General features: G+C 43.1%; 1 protein-coding gene and 1 long non-coding RNA gene across 6 annotated transcripts in view; one reads left to right on the top strand and one right to left on the bottom strand.

The window, feature by feature from the left end:
- Positions 1-18785, top strand: part of TRAF1 (TNF receptor associated factor 1) — a 56109-nt gene that overhangs the window by 3634 nt on the left and 33690 nt on the right. For 3 of the 4 annotated variants that reach the window (XM_075120613.1, XM_075120612.1, XM_048822722.2), the window contains exons 3-5: positions 412-487; positions 1963-2061; positions 10307-10410. In XM_075120613.1, the coding sequence (XP_074976714.1) occupies positions 412-487; positions 1963-2061; positions 10307-10410 (279 nt within the window). Of the gene's footprint in view, positions 1-411; positions 488-1962; positions 2062-9076; positions 9139-10306; positions 10411-18785 lie in introns of those variants that run through there. The other variant, XM_075120614.1, reaches the window with a different exon arrangement.
- Positions 1-18785, bottom strand: part of LOC125623405 (uncharacterized) — a 46559-nt gene that overhangs the window by 8035 nt on the left and 19739 nt on the right. Inside the window, exon 3 of one of the 2 annotated variants that reach the window (XR_007352993.2) lies at positions 10223-10478. The exons of the other annotated variant lie outside the window; for it this stretch is intronic. This is a non-coding gene — a long non-coding RNA (uncharacterized LOC125623405). Of the gene's footprint in view, positions 1-10222; positions 10479-18785 lie in introns of those variants that run through there. 2 annotated transcript variants of the gene reach the window in all.

Genomic DNA, 18785 nt, shown 5'->3' with positions numbered 1-18785 from the left:
ACAGAGGACTTTGTTCTCCAGGGCTGCCGTTCCACTTCCTTTCCATGGATGCTAAACTGTCACGAATATATATTTGTAATGCTTTGCTCGGTTGTTGCAAACAGTTCCAAATCATGCCGGGTCTGTACACTGCATTAGTTGTGCTCTAAGGCAGAGTGGGCCCAAACAATCTCTAGAATAATTTACGGTAATTATCAGGCTTGAATTTTCCCCTCAGTGGTGGTAGGCAAAGGGCCAAATTCCCTTCTCACTAGTGCTCGTGCAACCCAGTTGATTCGCCAATAAAACTGAGAGGAGAATGTGGCCCAAAGTATGAATTTATATGAGTTTTTAGTTTTAATTGACTAGCTGCCCAAATGCAATGACATTTCCAAGAGTTTTACTTTTAAAATTGCTTTTTTTCCCTCTCAGAAACATCCCTGATCCAGAGTGTTTACTGTGTGGAGAGAAAATAGTCACTGATGATGCGATTTTTAACTTCGGCTCTGTGAGTAATTTTGCTCATTAATCCCCAAAGCTTTTTTAAGAAACATAAGAAGAAAACTCTATATCCCAATAATACCAGGATATAAACTCAAATGGCAGAGAGAATTGCAATAAAATATTTGATGGGATTGTCTAAACAGTCTGCCTTTGAACACTCCTTTTCTATTTCTGCAGTGTTTAATGTGTTGCTGTGTGACCGTAGCTGGGTTTTAGAGACTTATTTCTCTCATATGGGTGATGATGACTATGCTCAGACACCTTACTCTTCTTTCTTCTTCTCACGTCTGATTTTAAAGCCTCAGAAACACTGACTCAGCCATCCCTTCTAACACGGCAACATAGATAATGTGTATAAAGCATATTGAAATTAATATATGAAAAGCACCACATGCTGTAGTCAAATAACATTATGACTGGGTGCACACAGCTAAAATAAACTACAGGTTCTGGCCTTAACTTGCATTGTAGGTAAGCTCTGCAGTGGACTAAGATCACTGGGCCAAATTCAGCCCTGGTGGTAGTAAGTGGAACTCCCATTGTGTTTGTGTAACGTGCTAAGAAAGTATATATTAAATATAGCTGTCGTCTCCTGGAAACAGATAATGTTGAACATTTCAGTCAGCACACTAATTCACCTTTTCTCCTCAAATTTGTGGCAGAGAGACATGAATAAGCCAAATTATCAGTATTAGGAATTATGCATGTAAATGTCTGGTACACTGAAAGAACAGCTTATGTGGACTCAATATGACGATGACAAGCTTTGACGATCTTGCACGGTTTATCATGTTATATAGGAAAGTTACAACAGTATTGTGGTTGCAGTAGTGGGTTGGGATGATCAGGATTCTATTCCTGGCTCTGCCAACAGACTTGCTGTTTGACCCTGGGCAAGTCACTATAAAAATCCCCATCTCTGTTTCCCCCTCTCTACAATGGGGGTAACAATGTTTACCTAATTTACAGGGTGCTGTGAGGCTGAATTGATGATTTTTTGTAAAGTGCTTTGAGATCCACAGATGGAAGGTGTAGTATCGTTTGATAGATTTTCAGTTTTTTGAGATAATTACATAAATCTCAAATACAATACAAAATATCTCTTAAAAATTTTAGAAGACTACACTTTACTTAGCCCAGCACATTTCATGGGTACTGATAACACAAATGTTCTTGATGCATTTGCATTCTAAGCAAAAATACATGCTAGTGATTAAGATTGCTAACACAATATTATGTTGAAAGAACTAAATAGCATGATTATGCTGAGGCTGTCCTGAAAACACAAGACCAGTTATTCGTTTTTCTTATTGCTAAAAAGTTTTCTCACTCCTCACCTGCATGGTCCCTATTTCTGAAGCTCTGTGTGCCTGCCTCTGAGTATTCTGGTTGCACAATGTAAATTGCAGTCAGATCATATATAATGTTATATTCTACATCATTCTCTTTATCAATTTCAATTATCATACTGTACTACAGATAAAACCAGATGAAGTCATGAGCAAGGAGATTGAAAGACTTACAATCAAGGGTCTGAGAGAGGGTTTTCTTCAGTCTGGACCACTGGACCCAGATGAGGTAAGTGATTGTTAAAGTCAAGAAAGGGCCATGTCAGAAATAAGGATATAGATTGTGAGAAGTGACTTTGCAAGAGCAAGAACTTGTTTGCAACAGAATCTTCTAACCAATGTATATACAGCAGGGCCAAATACGGTAAGTTGGGCATTGGAGAGTTCTGTCAGGGCCAAGGGAAAGAAATCCTCCCTCAAAGCCCATTCATGGCCTCTATTGAAACTTCAGGGTTGCAGTAGCTTCCTACAGCTCCTCTAGATCATCTCTGCAAGGGGAATATGGAGCATTAGAACCTCTGGCCCCATGACCAAAAGTCTATATGCTGGAGCATAATGACTGTCACAGAACACAGCTCCATTGTGCACAATGATCCTTGCATAAGGTTCAGCATTGTACATCCCCTCCCCCGCCCGCAAGGGCAGGATTTGTCATGTACATAGCATTTAACCTGGCAGCCCCCATCCTCACAACACTACCCCATGACTGTGTTCATGAATCTTTTGGCAAAATCTATAGATCTTAAAAAGATTGGAAAGAATTATTATCTGCATTTTGCAGGTGAAGAAACTGAGGCATAGAGCAATTAAGTGATTTTTTTTCCAAGGTCACACAGTAGGTCACTGGCAGAGCTGGGAAATTAACCAGTCTCCTGATTCCCAATCAGGCATCCTATCCACTGGACTACACTGCTTCCCTGAACAAAAGGAAGGAAGGAATGGGAAAAAACAATAGATAGCTGCCTAAAGCCATTTCCTTTTTATTTCAAACAGACTCAGGAAAATGGCAACTAATTTATTTTAAGAATCAGCAAATCAATACAATCTTAATGCTGATGTGCTAATAAAAAGCATCTACAGCTGAGGGAATTTGGAACTTCTGAGCAGCTTTAAGATAGCTGAAACTATGGTAACAAATATGGCCTTCCTGGCTGAGCATTAGTTTGGATTCTGCGGTCCTGTTCGCAAGTCTAATTTCTGAAATGAAACTTCCGGCAAAGTTTTCAAAAGCACCTGACATTAGAACTGAAGTCTTGTTTCCAAAAGTGACATATGCACTTAGGAGCCTAAATCCTCTTGACTTTCAATAAAACGTAATCTCCTAAGACACTAAAGCATGTCTACAGTGCAGTTAAACTCCTGCGGCTGGCCCATCTCAGCTGACCCAGGCTCCGGGGGCTTGGGCTATGGGCCTATTTAATTGTGGTGTAGACATTTGGGCTTGAGCTGGAGCCTGATCTCTGGGACCCCACAAGGCTGAACCTCTACACTGCAATTTTACAGCCCTGCGAGCCTCAGTCAGCTGACACAGGTTAGTTGTGGTTATTTCACTGCAGTGTAGACATACCCTTAGGCCCTTTTGAAAATTGTACCCCCGAGTTTATAGATCTGCTACCCCTTCAGGATTAATATAATTGTCCAGCATTGACTTTTTAAAAGTGCTAATCTTGGTAGCTTTCTGTTTTTACCCAGAATTTTCGCTCTAAATGCATAGTAAAGCCAGTGAGCCATTTAAAAAAGCACACATCTGAAACGTTGCAAATCTAGGGGAAGTTACCTTCCCAGCAAGAAGTGTCGTCATCTTCAGGCTCCATGTAGTGCGGGGGAACTAGCATGCATCTCTTCACGCATTCAAAATGAGAAAATTACATAAGAAAATTTCCATAGTCTCCAGCTCATTAAACTAGAAGAGGAAGGCTGAGTGACTTCAGACACTTATTATGACCTTATCCCAAGAGATTCTGATCCCCAGCTATTCCCAGTGACTTTTAGGCTATGCCTACACTATGTGGAATATAGCAGCATAGCTACAGAGATGTATTATGCCAACATAATCCGATAGTGCAGTGGTTCCCAAACTTTAACAGCCTGCGAACCCCATTCACTAAATTGTGAAATCTCGTGAACCTAAAAATCCTCCTAAAAATGAATATTTCCCAGGATTTAAGTTTAAATTTCCTCCGCGCTCCATGGGGCTCCTGCTTCTGGACCCCTTTGACCGCTCAGGTCAACTGAGCTCCATTGAGCTTGGGCTGCAGGTCCCACTGACTGCCAGGGCTCGGGCTACCAGCCCCAACTGCCCGACCCCGCTCTCCCTGGGGCTCGGGCTGCCAGCCCTGTGCAGAGCGCTGGGGTTTGGGCTGCCGGCTCTCCTGCTGACAGGGGCAGGGCTCAGGCTGCCAGCCCAAACTGCCTGGCCCCGCTCTCCCTGGGGCTTGGGCTGTCAGTCCCGTGCAGAGCGCTGGGGTTCAGGCTACCGGCTCCCCCACTCACGGGGGCAGGGCTCGGGCTGCCAGCCCCAACTGCCCTGCCCCGCTCTCCCTGGGGCTCGGGCTGTCTGCCCTGCAGCCAGGTCCCACCAGATTTATTTGGGCATAAACTTTTGTGGGTAAAAAACTTGAAGAAGTGTGTTTTTTACCCACACAAAAGCTTATGCCCTAATAAATCTGTTAGTCTTTAAGGTGCCACCGGAAGTCTCCAGATGTTTCAGACTCTGAATTCCAGCTGTAGTGGTTCCAAAGAAACAGGCATTTGAATGTGACAGTTTCGTACTCTGCTCAAGTGCCAACCTCCGCATGCATGATTGCCAGTCTGCCTACGTATTACATGTAGTGCACTGTGCCCGGAAAGCTGTATAAATTAGTCAAAATTTCTTCTCGCCTCTGCTAGATAGCAAATGACTGGACTTGATTCCACCAAACTTGGCAGGATGACTAGGATGCTGTATAAGCAGGATTTTTCTAAAAATCATGCCCCACTATACCAGCACATTAAAGTCAAGCTGGTTTCTAAAATTAAAAAAAAGGTGCGTATGGTGATGTGCACTGATCTCTGTAAACAAAGGGTCCCATTGAAGATAATGAGGTTATAAGAAAGAGCAGAATTTGGGCCATTTGTTTTAAAATCCTCATTTTATATATTTCCAAGATAGCTTAAGAGTGAAAACTTTTTCCATTTGTCTATTTAGACCTTTCTAAACTGGTTCACACTGAACTCTCATGGCAGATATGTTAGGCTTGAATTTGCTGAATCACTGAGGTAATAATATCTCTAAGGGTTAATACAACATAAGCCTCTAAGTCCTCATTTTTATATATCTCTTTTTTTTTTTTTTTTTTTTTTAGAACTTCACCATTTGTATTTTAATGACTTATTAAACAGATAATTCATTCTGTCAGGTTTTCATACTGGCACATGCAACAAGTTCATCTAGTTGACCCCGAGTTAATATACAATTGACCACACCAAAGTCCACCAACTTGTGCACAGACACATATGAAACTCCATGGTATATTCATGAGTGTTACTCTCCTGGGTCTAGCTACTATGACAAATCGGGGACAATTTGCCAAACTTCCTCCCACTCTTTCAGCCTTTGCTCATGCAGCACTGCAGAAAGCATTTGTATATTTAACCTCTTTCTGGCTCCTCCACAGATCAAATTAGGATTAGCACAGTACCATATCAGAACTTTTTTTGAATTACAGAATCTCCTGCAATAACAAAAGAAAAGTATGTGATCTGATTTGCAAGTTAACAGTCACTCCTTCTTAAACTAACCTATCTTTACATAACTATTGTCATTCCTTCTTGACTGATCTTGAAATATATGTCATGACCAAGTGCTAGTTAAAGGATAAAATTGCTTGTCTGAGACAGTAGCATTCAAGTCTAAGCTACCATATTATTTTTATTTTGTTCTGATGAATCAAAAGGAATCTGAGACCATCTGGAATTAAGAGTAGGGTGACCATATTTCCCTATGCTGAATATGGGACACCCAGTAAAAGTACTCCTTCAAATGACTTCAGCGGCAATCAATCAGAACTATGCAGTACGAACGTTCAAATTAACATCAAGTTGACTGAGCCCCTGTTAAAAAGAAATACTGTATAGCTGGATCCTTTTTATTTACCTTCTTATCTTTAAGGCTTTAGGGTTCACACGGCGAGAGGTGACATACACACTTCCGTACATCTCTCTCACATGGGGGGTGACTGACCGACCCACCCCACCCTGCCTGATGCTCTCTGCCCCCCATGCCTGGCTGAGCCCCGGGGATGGACCCGCCTCTCCTGGTACATGCTGCCACGTCTTCCCAAGGCAACATGTTGGGGGGGCCACGCAGGGTCACATGTTCCCCCTCCCCAAATTTCTGCTAGGGTTGATACCAGAATGTGGCCAGCAGCAGCTTTTCAGCACTGTGCAGGAGGAAAGGGACAGGAGCTGCTTCCAGCCACAGGAGCAAGGAAGGGATGACCTGGCCCGAGTCTTTGCAGAACTCATGTCTTCCCACCCACTCTGCTCCCTGTGACTGGAAGCATCTTGTCCCTTCCTGACCGCACAGTGTCAATAGGCAGCTAACACCTCCAGGCTGCTGCTGGCCACCGACATAACCCTGCTGCCACCTGTCCCCCAACTACAGCGCAGGCAGGAATGGGTTAAGTCCTAAGGATGCGTTTTGCACCAGGGCCAAGGGAATCTGACTGCAGGGGCGGATGAAGAAGGTGCTAAGCCCCTGCCCAGGGGGCTGCTGTGGAGCCTGCAAGGTCAGGGTGTGAACAGACTGGAAATCACTTCCCGCCCCCGCCCGCCACTCCAGAGCTTAGCTGAGGGGCAGAGAGCCAGCGCTGTGCGGGGTTTTGGCACATGCAGAGCTTGGCTCCTCCTGGCCAGTGCCCTGAGCTGGAGGGTCTTGGGCTTTCCCAGGGTGCCGGCCCAGCCAGAGGCAGTGGTGGAAGGAAGGAGCTTGCCCGGCCAGGCTGTTGGTGAGTTGAGTGTTCTGACCAGGGGCTGATTCTCCACGCAGAACTGGGAGCAGGACGCACCCCGCTGGGGGGATATGGAGGAGCATTGGGAATGGGGCGGGAGTGAAGGGGCAAAGCAGGGAGAGGAGAGGAGCACGTAAAAGGCTGATGGGTGGGCAGCAGAGGCGACCAGCCACTGCCTGGCACCTGCCCACACTCACAGCCACCACAGCTTGCAGTGCCCAGCCAGTGCCGGCAGGAAATGGGATGCGGGAGCAGAGCCATGCTGGCCAAGAGCCAGCACGCAGCGGAGGCTACGCTGAGGGACCAGCACAAGAAGCGGCCAGCTCCGCGTGCTGCAGCTTCGCCCCACCACCAGCCTTGCACACCAATCCTCATTGTCGACAACTGGACCCCACCACTCATCACAGGTGGCTGGCGAGCAGGGATCCAGTCAGCAGCAAGACCCACCAGTAGTGATGGGGGAGGAGGGAGACAGAAAATACGAGACAGTTTGCCCATTTTTAAGAAAAGGTTGGGACACCTACAGGAGGGCTTAAATACAGGACTGTCCCTTTAAAAATGGTATGTCTGGTCACCTTTTCATCGGTGTCTATTTCTCCAGGCTATTTGTCAATGCAAAACCAGAACAATGCACCATGATTCTTTTGTATATATGTGTGACAGAGGCAGCTCTTCAGGGTAAGCGTGTTCAGCTTGCTTTCTGAGTTTGGAATCAGCTAAAGTACAGCCATGACCTACTGCTTCCAATTGTTTCTGATCTCCCCTTTGTATGTCACTTTTGCCCTCCCATTCCTAGCGGTTGCCTCCTCTGCCTTGTGTCTGTACTGGTGACAAAGTGTCTGTCTAGCTATTCATAGCTGTGTCCTACTAACTATCCATCTGTGGTATTTATAACCATTTATCACCTTGGTATTTATCAGCTGACTACACTATTCTCCCCCACTACATGAACCCCCTTTATCATCACAATCTCTGAAGACCTTGGCCTTACGCCAGTGTAAATATAAGAGAGAGATTAGTAATGTTTGTCGTCTGCTGGTCAAAAGACTCCTGTAGCCAATCAATAAATTTCAGTGACTGGAAACTCCACAGCACACTGAATACTGCTCATGCTAAAACATCTGTAACTAGGACAATGGTGTTATAGGGGGCAAGGTCAGAGGTTCAACTCCACAAAGCTGCATCGGTAATCCAACCTCTGGGCATCTTACTGCCTAGGCTGCACTTGTTCTCAACATTTCCCACTGTAACTCCTACTAGTTTCTGCACCACCTCAGGGATGACTCTAGCCCTAGCACACTGCTTGGGGCTGAGCAAGGAGCCTAGTTGTGCAACTGGCCCTCAGGGAAATGACCAACCAGGAGAAGGGTGTGCATAAAGCCCCTCTCCTTTCTTATACCAGCTGGAGTTAGGCAGCAGTTAACTGGAGGAAGCACATGCTACTCCTTTAAACACAGGAGCCTCCAGTGTTCCCTGTGGAATTTTGCCTGTCTTTGTTCTATATAGCCACAGTGTCCAAGACACAATCACTTGAGTGCTGCAGCCCCTCTTCCTTCCCTGTCTCCTCATGAGGCTGTGGCTGCAAAAGCCAAAATCCATAATGGGCATTACTTCAGGAAAATATGTCCACTTCCCAAAGCTCTTAATTCTTTGCCTGACATTGTACAACTGCATGTGCAAGACTTCACCAAACATGCTGCTCTGGGTTTCCTCCCGGATAGCTCAATTTCCTGCATGGTCATACAGTAGCATAAAGTATCATGTGATTCAGAGGATGTCCCTGTAAAGAGGATTTGATGACTTGTGAAAGAAATAGGGTTTAGATAGTTGGGCAAATTCCAGTAGTTCTGTGACTATATAACTTTTCTGCTGCCCAAGTCCCTGCAATAAATAATGAATCACCTACTCACCTCCCTCTTTTTAATTTTTTATTCTTCTCCCTTTTGGTAAAATCAGTGTTGTATTTTACAGTGAAATAAGAGAGGTTGCTAGAGAACAATCCAAGGTGATCCACTGGTGGTTCTGTGCATGCTACCTTTATAACACTTCCAGCCTGTTCATGCAGAGACAAGAAGCAGGAACAGAATATTAGACGCTGTTTGTTCTAGCTGCATGACTAATGTTAGTGATTATGTTTCAGGCTCTCCTGTGTATGTGTGTGAGAATAGGTACTTCAGGTAAGACTACAGAAGCATAGTCTGGTCTGTAGAACAGACGTTTGCTCCAGTATTCTGGTTCTCCACTGTTTTGTAGGGAGCTGTATGCGGGTTACTGCCGTCTGCTGCAGAGCTGGCTGTGTTTCACTGGTGCAGTCTGTGAGTTATTTGAACTTCTTTGGCTGAAATTCAGCTCAGTGCTGTGGTCTAAAGTAGCACTTAGGTCTTGTGCTGACTCTCTGCACAGGGGGGAATGTTACCACTTTGTGATGAAACCACTATGTAAAATATTGTATTATCCTTTAAAAAGAACAGGAGTACTTGTGGCACCTTAGAGACTAACAAATTTATTTGAGCATAAGCTTTCGTGGGCTACTGATGCTGGCCTTTAACCTTCCTGTGCCTTATTCCACTGGGGGCAGGAGGGGTTATTCCTGGCAGTTGTGGAACGTATAAAGACATCTGAGAGGAGGTGCTGGCAGCTACCATCTTGGAATGGTTCCTTCTGAGGGGCCGGAACCTGTGGCCTCTTGTAAAGATTATGTTTTTCATAACAAAGCTTTTGGGATTTTCTTGTTACAGAAACATTGACCCCTGGAATGGATCTCTCAGGGGATGGTGGCTGCAGGGAAGGGATGAGACATAGCCCCTTTTACCATAGAGAGCACCCTCTCTCATTTAGAGCTCTGCAACATTTTCATAAGAAAACCCCAAACTGTATGAAACTTGCCCACCTTGTGGTTATGCAAAAATAACTTGAGCCAGTCTCTCTGTGAATCACTTGAGTGACTTTGGTGCCATTTGTGGCTTCCCATCAAAGCTGAGTGAAATTCACCATTTGGCACAGTTTCCACATGACACTAGGAGAAACTTGGCAGAATCAACTTTCACTTTGAGTCTGGGGTTAGCATCCAAAATTCAAAGTGAAACTCAGGAGGTCAAATGCATCCCTCATGAAACTCAGCTGGAGAAAATAGATTTACACTAGGTTGAATTTAGGGCAGGGTGTCTGAGCCAACATGGATTGAAACCAAATCCCCATGACCCAAAACCAGCAAGTTTCATACAACTCTGTTCATACCTGGTACATGCAGCTTGTTATTTCTCCTTCTTTGGACACTAGTTCTGAACTGAACAGCTCCCTAAAGAGACAGCCCCAGTAGAGGGCAGTCCTTCCCATAAGCTTGTTCACAAGTGAGACATTCCAATCCTAACCTATGAAGCAAAAATTAATTATAGTGGAAAGAGTTAGGTACGCTTTTAATTAAACAGATAAAATATTGCTGCATTAGACTGTGCAACATGTCTGTGTTTCTCTTTCTTCCAGGAAGACCCATTGATACCGAACTGGAACAGACGGAAGCATTCATTTCCCAAATACTCTGTGTCCCGTCCAGTTCGAGATGCAGATGTTCCATATGGAGTTTCAAGGTCTGTTTCCTTGGCTGCGTTTTGAGGATGCTTCTGGGAACTTGTGTACAATGATGTATTTTTTGAGCCTGTCATTGACAAAGATGCCGAGTTACTTGACCTCACAAGATGACTTTGTTCAAGAATCTAGACATGGAGACAGTTAGCTTGCACATAGACAAGATGCAGATTTGCCTTGTTCCACACCCACCTTTTCCCACTTTCCCTTTTACTCTCCATGCCACTCCATGCTTGAAAAAGTTTCCTCTTTTGCAAGCACTAAGCACCCTACATTCTCCTTCAAATTCCTCCTTCAAGTCCTCTTACTCTGTGAATATTCATGACTTTGATTTCCTCACATCAGTCACGTCTCTGTTCCTATGTGTGGGAAGAAGCATGATCATGTAGACTGGGAGGGCAAAAAAAACATAGATTCTGTTCCTAGTTGTGCAAGGGTCCTCCTGTGCAACCTTGAGCAATGCACTTAACTTCTCTGTGCCTCTGTTTCCTCATCTGTAAAATAGGGATAATAACAGTAATTGCGAAGGGTGTTGTGGAGCTTATTTCAGTCGTGTTTGTAAAGCACTTGGAGATCCTTCTATGGAAAGCACTGTAGACGTGCCACTGAAATTTGAGTTGGATTATAAACTGCGGAGGGATGCACCCTTGTCTTTCTGTGTGTTTTGGAAAGTGCCACACGAACGTATAGGTGATCTATAAATAATAGTAATAATAAAGATCTAGTCCAACAGTTTTAAAATTGTTGTCAGTGTCTCAGGTTTGGGAGCCCAACTTAACACTCTTTAAAGGAGCTGGATTTTCAGAAAGTGCTGAGCACCTGCCTCATGAAAATCAGGCAACAGTAAGGCATTTCACATTGGGCACCCCAAGTTAGCAGTCATGTTTGAAAATCTTGGCTCTATTCCTAAGTCCCCATTATTCACAGAACAATATATAGTTACCAGAGTGTGAGTGATCCTACAACATTGGAATCAAAGCATCTGGGTGTGGCATCTTCCAGAAGTTGGGGTTTGATTGAAGAAAGCAAGGAGAGGTGTGGGCTTGTCCACACTGGCAATTTACAGCGCTGCAACTTTCTCACTCGGGGTGTGAAAAAACACCCCCTGAGCACAGCAAGTTTCAGTGCTATAAAGCGCCAGCGTAGGCAGTGCTCCCAGCCCTGGTAGCTACACCCCTTATGGATGTGGGTTTTTCACAGTTGCGGCAGCTCTTTAGCGTTGCCAGTGTAGATAGCCCTTAGTCTTGCTTATATGCTTCAGCTGAGAAAAGTAAAGGGCAAGGAAATCAATTTGTGTGATTAGTGCATCAGTTAGTACTTTGCACACCGTGGGTGGTCTGCAGATAGCCAGGCTGAGAATCTGTAGTGAGCTGAGTTATTTACTGATGAACTGAGATCCCGGCGCTGTGATCCTACAGGAGTTGCTACCATAGGCTAACTGGACAATGTGTACATTCCTGATGGTCTGCACTCTGTCACTCACATAAACAGTCATTAGACACTTTGCTGCCCTGGGCAATATCCTGTTCTCCTTGTGTGGTAAAAACAGCCCTGCCGAGCAGACAGTAGAATCAGGTGGATTCACTTTAACTTCAGGTGTTTTTATTGAGCTTTAGTTAAAAATTAAACAATACACAAATGTTTATAAAAGAAACTCCTTCAAGAAATAATTCAGCATGCTTTGGATGACTGCAGGGGTCTTATACTGCTTAAAACAATTAGATGCATTTTAAGTGAGCTTACGCATGATTTCTCTCATAGTATCATTTTAAACCTTCTATTGAGAGCTGGATACACTGTTGCGTAGCTGTAATCTCAGAAAAACCAATCCCAATGACATCAAAGCTACTCCAGTGGAAGAGAGATACAAGGCTGCAACATAGTTCTCTCTTCCTATTTCCATCAAGGAATACAAACTCATCTTTTAAGCATCCACTGATGCCTCCTTGAGGACAAGGGTGCTCCAGTCAGCTAAATATAAAGGGTCCCACTGGGTTTATTACCGCCTTCACCTTCTACCCCATTTGTTTTTTGTTGCTTCCCTTCAGTAAGGATTAATGGAGACATTATGTAAGAGAGTGGGAATGTCTTATCTGCTTGTTTCCTTTCTCCTGTAAATGTTTCCGCTAATCTGTCCCACCACAGGCACTAAATTTACCTATATTAATGCAAAAAGAAAAGGAGGACTTGTGGCACCTTAGAGACTAACAAATTTATTTGAGCATAAGCTTTCGTGAGCTACAGCTCACTGAGCATAAGCTTTCGTGAGCAAAGTGAGCTGTAGCTCACGAAAGCTTATGCTCAAGTAAATTTGTTAGTCTCTAAGGTGCCACAAGTACTCCTTTTCTTTTTGCGAATACAAACTAACACAGCTGCTACTCTGAAACCTATATTAATGTAGGGTTCCACAGCAAACAATGAATTGTTGTCTATAGAGATGGAACATTCGTATTTTGCCATCTGTTTCACAGTGAGACAATGTTAAATTTTAGCTTGTTTTTCCAAGTGTTACCTCTGGAGCTTTGGAAGAACTCTTTGACAGCCTGGCAGGTAGGCCTAGCCACATCCCCAGTGTTTCCTCCAAAGCAATTAGATACGAAATGAGCAGGTAAGAATTTTCCAGTCTGGATCAGGCCCTGTCTACATTAAGGAAATCCACACTGGTGTAAACACATTAATGTAGTTAACGTAACAACGTAATATAATGAAGAGTCCTTGTGGTACCTTACAGACAAACAAATTTCTTTGGACATAAGCTTTTGTGGGCTAAAACCCATTTTGTCAGCTGCATGGAGTGGAAAATACAGCAGAGAGATATAAATACACAGCATATGAAAAGATGGGAGTTGCCTTACCAAGTGGGGGGTCAGTGCTAATGAGCCAATTCAATTAAGGTGGAAGTTGGCTATTCTCAACTGTTGAGAAGAAGGGGTGGAAATCACTTTTGTAGTGCTAATGAGGCCAATGTAATCAAGATAGCCCATTTCAAACAGTTAACAAGAAGGTGTGAGTATCAGCAGGAGGGTATTAGTTTTTGTAGTGATCCATCCACTCCCAGTCTTTATTCAGGCCTAATTTGATGGTGTTCAGTTTGCAAATTAATTCCAGTTCTGCAGTTTCTTGTTAGAGTCTGTAGTTGCAGCAGCAAAAATCCCTAATGTAGATGGGCTGTACCAGTGTAAAGCATGGCGTAATCTAGTGAGAGACCAAAGTAAACTGCACTGGGTAAGCCCAGCTTTATGCCAGTTTGGTATGTCTACATTAGATGTTTGCACTGAAGTAGTGACAGCAATACAGTTACATTGTTGTGGATTTCCTTAGAGTAGACAGGGCTTGAATAATCAGGATGCTTAAAACCAGAGAGGCGAGCTGGGTACTCTTCTCAGTTAATTTTTGTCCTGCAGTAGCATAGTTTGCAAAAATTAATGAGCAAATCATGACAAGGAGGCACATTTTAGTCTTTGGACCGTCTCTTGTCTAAGATGACTCCTTGGTTTGTATCATGGAAACTGCTTTAGTGAATGACAAAAACAAGATCAGCATGGGACACTTCTTACGTTTTTTGACAAGCGCCAAAGTGATGTTCCCAAACAGCTGGTCCTTAAATTAATTTCTTCACTAGTAAACTGAGGATAATAGTATGTCACAGTAAATATAAACTGGAAAAATACAGAGGTAGAGTGTGGATCAAGGGAAAAATATTGATTCCCAACGTCTGTGCCAGAGCACAATCCACCTTCCATTGAAGTTAGTGGAAATCTTTCCATCTACTTCAATCAAAGTGGGACCAGGTCTGCAGTGTGTAAATGTAACATACAAAAGGTAAAACCACCAGTAAGTACAGTGAGAGGTATGACAACAAAAGCAACCTAAAAGAATGCATCTGAGACCAGACATGGGATGGTGGCAAAGCTGTCACTTTGCTCTGGATTGGTATCCAATAATACTTTACTCTTTTAGAGCACTTTTAATTTGAAAAACACAAAGCACAGTGCGAACATTATAGTTAAGCCCCATGACACTTCTGGAAAGTAGGTATAAAATTATTAGTACCCCTATTGTATAAGTGGGTAAAGCTAGTCAAAAAGGTGATGTACTCAAAGTTAAGGAACAACTCAGTGGCAGAACAGGAAATACAGTCAAGAATCTTGACTTTGAGTCCTCAGCTGTAACTACTGGAAGTATTGCGTCTCATTGAGAGACTGACCTTACTTTATTAATTTAGAGTTTTTTTTCTAGTTTTAACAATTTTTCAGGGTCCCTCCCACCGCATACCTACATTTTCAGCCATTTTATTTAAAACTATCTATGCACTGAATGGGCATCCAGATCCCATTCATTTTGTGTCTGTATTCAAACTGGGTCTCTTAGCCCAGAAAATGTTGTAGATACTTGAAGTAAAATTTTCAAAAGCACCTAAAAGTGACTTATAAGCCTAAATTCCATTTTCAAAAGTAATTTAGGCACTTAGGAACCTATGGGTAATTGAAAGTCTTAAGTAGTTTAAGTGCTAATAGAAATTTTACCCTTAATCAAAATATGTCACTGCATTACATTTTCCCCTTAGATATAAAATTGATAAGCCACCCTATATAGTAATACACTGCCCCTGCAAAGCCAACATCAGTGTAATGGGTCTATAATATAGTTAAGCTTCAAATCTTAATCTCTTTGTGAGCCACATCCTGTTTTCGGTTAACTGATCTCATGTGGGGGAAATTTACCAGAGGAAATATCTCAAGTTTGGAAAGTACCAAAAACTTATCTTTAGTTTCTTTGTGTAATTCAGTGCCTTTTAAGATAAAGGTGTAATATTTTACAGACCATGAAGGCGAAAGAGAGGGAATAGGCTCACTTAACATACAGCAGAGACATACGGTAGTGTTAGCACATTGAGTTTTTTTGTCTCTCTCTCATTCAGAAACTGAAATTGACCCAACTGTATTATGGTCTCCCCTCTGAAACCATTAACTTCTATTTCTTTGCACTCCCACTTAAAAATGGCCACACTCAGACATATTTTCTTTAAAAAGTAATTCATACCCTGGCTGAGAATTTCTGCGTCATATTTCAACCCAATGTGAATTTTATGGTCCTAGTTCTAAAACTATGAAAACAGAGGTTTATAATGGAAACATTGACTGATCTTTGCCACTAGCTATTCACACCACTCAAGTTCTGGTTGTGTCAGTGTTTCCATATTTAATTTTGGTAACATAAAGGCCAGTGCTATGGTATGCAATGCTGTCTATCTTGCAGTCAGAAAACAGAACATCTATGAATAAGCTTGCACCACATTGAAGCGGGAAGCATAGATTGAATGGTATTAGGGGTCAATCCTGCAATTGTTTCTCAACCTAAACTCCCATTCACTTAAGTGGCCCTTATTTTTAAGGTCATCAGTTTAAACATTAACCTAGTGTTGCCACTTTCACATTTGCACCATCAAATATCTTATTAAAATTAGAAGCCTGATTTTTAAAAGGTTACACATGCAATTACCATGACTGCATGCACAAATCAGGTAATTGCATACCCACGTTGTTATAATTAGCCATTTGCACGTGCAACGATAGTAATTAATATCAATACTTAGCTTGTATGTAGCACCTTTCATGCACAGATCTGAGTGATTTGCCTGGCATCATACAAGGAAGCTATGGCAGCAGCTGGATTAGAATCCAGAAGTTCTGACCCCCAGTCTGCTGCTCTAATTATAAGACTACACTGTGTGATGTTTACATTTACGTAGCTTTGTAACCCCAATCCCCTTTTCCTCATTCTTGTTTTTATTCAGCTGGTAATATTTTCTGACAAAGCAAAGGACCAAATTCTGCTCTTGGTGACACTCCTGAAACCCTATTGACTCCAGTAAGATTGTATGGGTATAACTGAGAGAGGGATTTGGTCCAAGAAGGAGATTTTTAATGAACAAAATTAAAGGGCTGGGAACATAAATATGGGAAACCTCTCTTGGAACAACTGCTTGAACTCCTAAAAGAATTTGACCCTTCTCTCTGAAAATACCAGCCACCACAAAATGCTAGTTATTCATCTCTAAATTCCATGAGTAGATTAGCTGACAGCTGTGATTTGAAAACAGTCTTGGGCCACAAAACAAAACGAGCTAAAATGTTTTCTGTTACAGATAACAGAGTTTGAAATGGTAAAGAAAACTGAGCAGCTGCCCATCTATTATGTTACATAAAGAGACCCTGTCCCTTTTGTAGCAGGTTTTCAGTTTGTGTTTAATACTTCCTATCGTTTTCAACTGACCTCTCAGAAGCCTGAAAATAAAATTTGTTTCCAACAATTTCATCCAAACATTTCCTGCTCTATCTTTCTTAAAACAATCATGGTTTCTATAGGCTGTGTTGTGCAAACACTACCAGGAGCAGTGCTTATAGAGTACAATACTCACAGTAGTGGGTGCTTGCAAAAATGGTCCTATTGTGAGTGCATGAGCACAGAGCATCACAGCTTTGGGTAGAGAATAAATACTGTAAGTCATAATAAAAAGTGGCTATCTTTTTAGATATAGTTCTCTCCAACTGTGTTTGATTTTTAAACTAAACTACTCTTTTGAAATCTAGAGAACATATCTCCCAAATGATGACAAATACTATTTTTTCCTATATTACTTGACATTGTCTATTTAAGACAGAGAGGTGGGAGTTTAATGGAAAGATTTTTGGGAACCTTTTCTCTTGCCTGTACCACAGATGTGATAGAACACTTGAAAAAAGAACATTAGTATATTGTGCAGGCAACCAAAGAGCTGAGTCACACAACAGCCATGTGAGTGGAGTTGATGAATATTTCTGAGCTCTTCATAAAACACATTAATAGAACTGTTTTATCACATGGGGTGGGGGGAAGGTGAGAGGCAGGAAGTTCAAGATCTTACCTAAATGTTTCTTTCAGCCTTTCTATAAAGCAGTACAGAAAATACAAGCAGAATCAAAGAAGTACTTTTGGGCAGGACTGGGCTAGATGGACCACTGGTCTGATGCATTACTTGCACCTTTCTCTGTAAGGGTCCAGTCCTGCTAAGTATGGAGTGCCCTCAACTCCCACTTCGATTGTTCTCTCAACTTGTCCTCAGGGGGCGGGGGAAGAGAACTCCCTTCTTATGAAGAAACCTTCCAAGGTACGTGGTCTAAATGAAATCACTGAAAAGAATCTGGGGACTCTAGTGCAGTACAAACTGAGAGGCAAAAATAGGAGGCAAAAAAAGGCTAGTGTCATTCAGGTGTATTCAAAGGCATGTCATATGTAAGACAGTAGGTAATTGTCCTGCTCTACTCAACACTGGTGAGGTCTCAGCTGGAGTACTGTGTCCAATTCTGGGTGCTGCACTTTAGGAACGATGGGGACAAGTTGGAGAGAGTCCAGGGGAGAGGAACAAAAACAATAAAAGCTTCAGAAAACCTGATCTATGAGGAAAAATGGTAAAGGAAAAAAACTGGGCATGTTTAGTTTTGAGAAAACACGACCCAGGGAGGACACGAGTGTCTTCAAATATGCTCAGGGCTGTTATAAGGAGGTTGGTGATTAATTGCCATGTCTGCTGGAGGTAGGACAAGAAGCAATGGGCTTAATATGCAGCAAGGAAGATTTAAGCTAGATATTAGCAAGAGTGTTCTATCTAGAAGTTGTTTGTAGTGTTGGAGCCCTGTTGGTCCAAGGATATTAAAAAGACGAGGTGGGTAAGGTAATGTATTTTATCTTATAACTATAAGGGCAGTTAAGTTCTGGAATAGGTTCCAAGGGAGGTTGTGGAGGATTTTAAGAATAAGTTAGACAAACACAGGTCAGAGATGGTCCCTGTGAGCTCCCCTAGGCCCCTCACATACTGCAGATCTATGTGAGCCCTCCCCCCCCCACCGGAGATCCCTGTGAGGTTCACCCACCCACCTACACTGCCATCCACAAACACTGGGGATCCCTGTGACCTTCACCCACCCCCACACACTGCCATCCACACATTGGAGATCCCCTGTGCGCTCCTCCAGCCCCCACACAGACATTGTGGATCCCCTGTGAACTCCCCAGGTGCTCCCCCAGCCTCCCCCCCACAAACACTGGGGATCCCTGTGAACTCCCCCAGCACCCCCACATACTGCAGATCTGTGTGAGGTCCCCCCCACGGAGATCCGGCTGAGGTTCATCCACCCAACCACGCTGCCACGCAGACACATTGGAGATTCCCTATGAGCTACCCCCAGCCATCCACAAACATTGGGGATCCCTGTGACCTCCCCCAGCCATCCACACACATTGGGGATTCCTGTGAAGTTCACCCACCCCCACACACTGCCATCCACACACACTGGAGATCCCCTATGCATTCCTCCAGTCCCCACACAGACACTGT

This window comes from Caretta caretta, chromosome 16 (genome assembly GCF_965140235.1).
Source record: "Caretta caretta isolate rCarCar2 chromosome 16, rCarCar1.hap1, whole genome shotgun sequence".
NCBI lineage: Eukaryota > Metazoa > Chordata > Testudines > Cheloniidae > Caretta > Caretta caretta.
The sequence above is the reverse complement of the archived record's forward strand: the minus strand, read 5'-3'. Positions and strand labels throughout refer to the sequence as shown.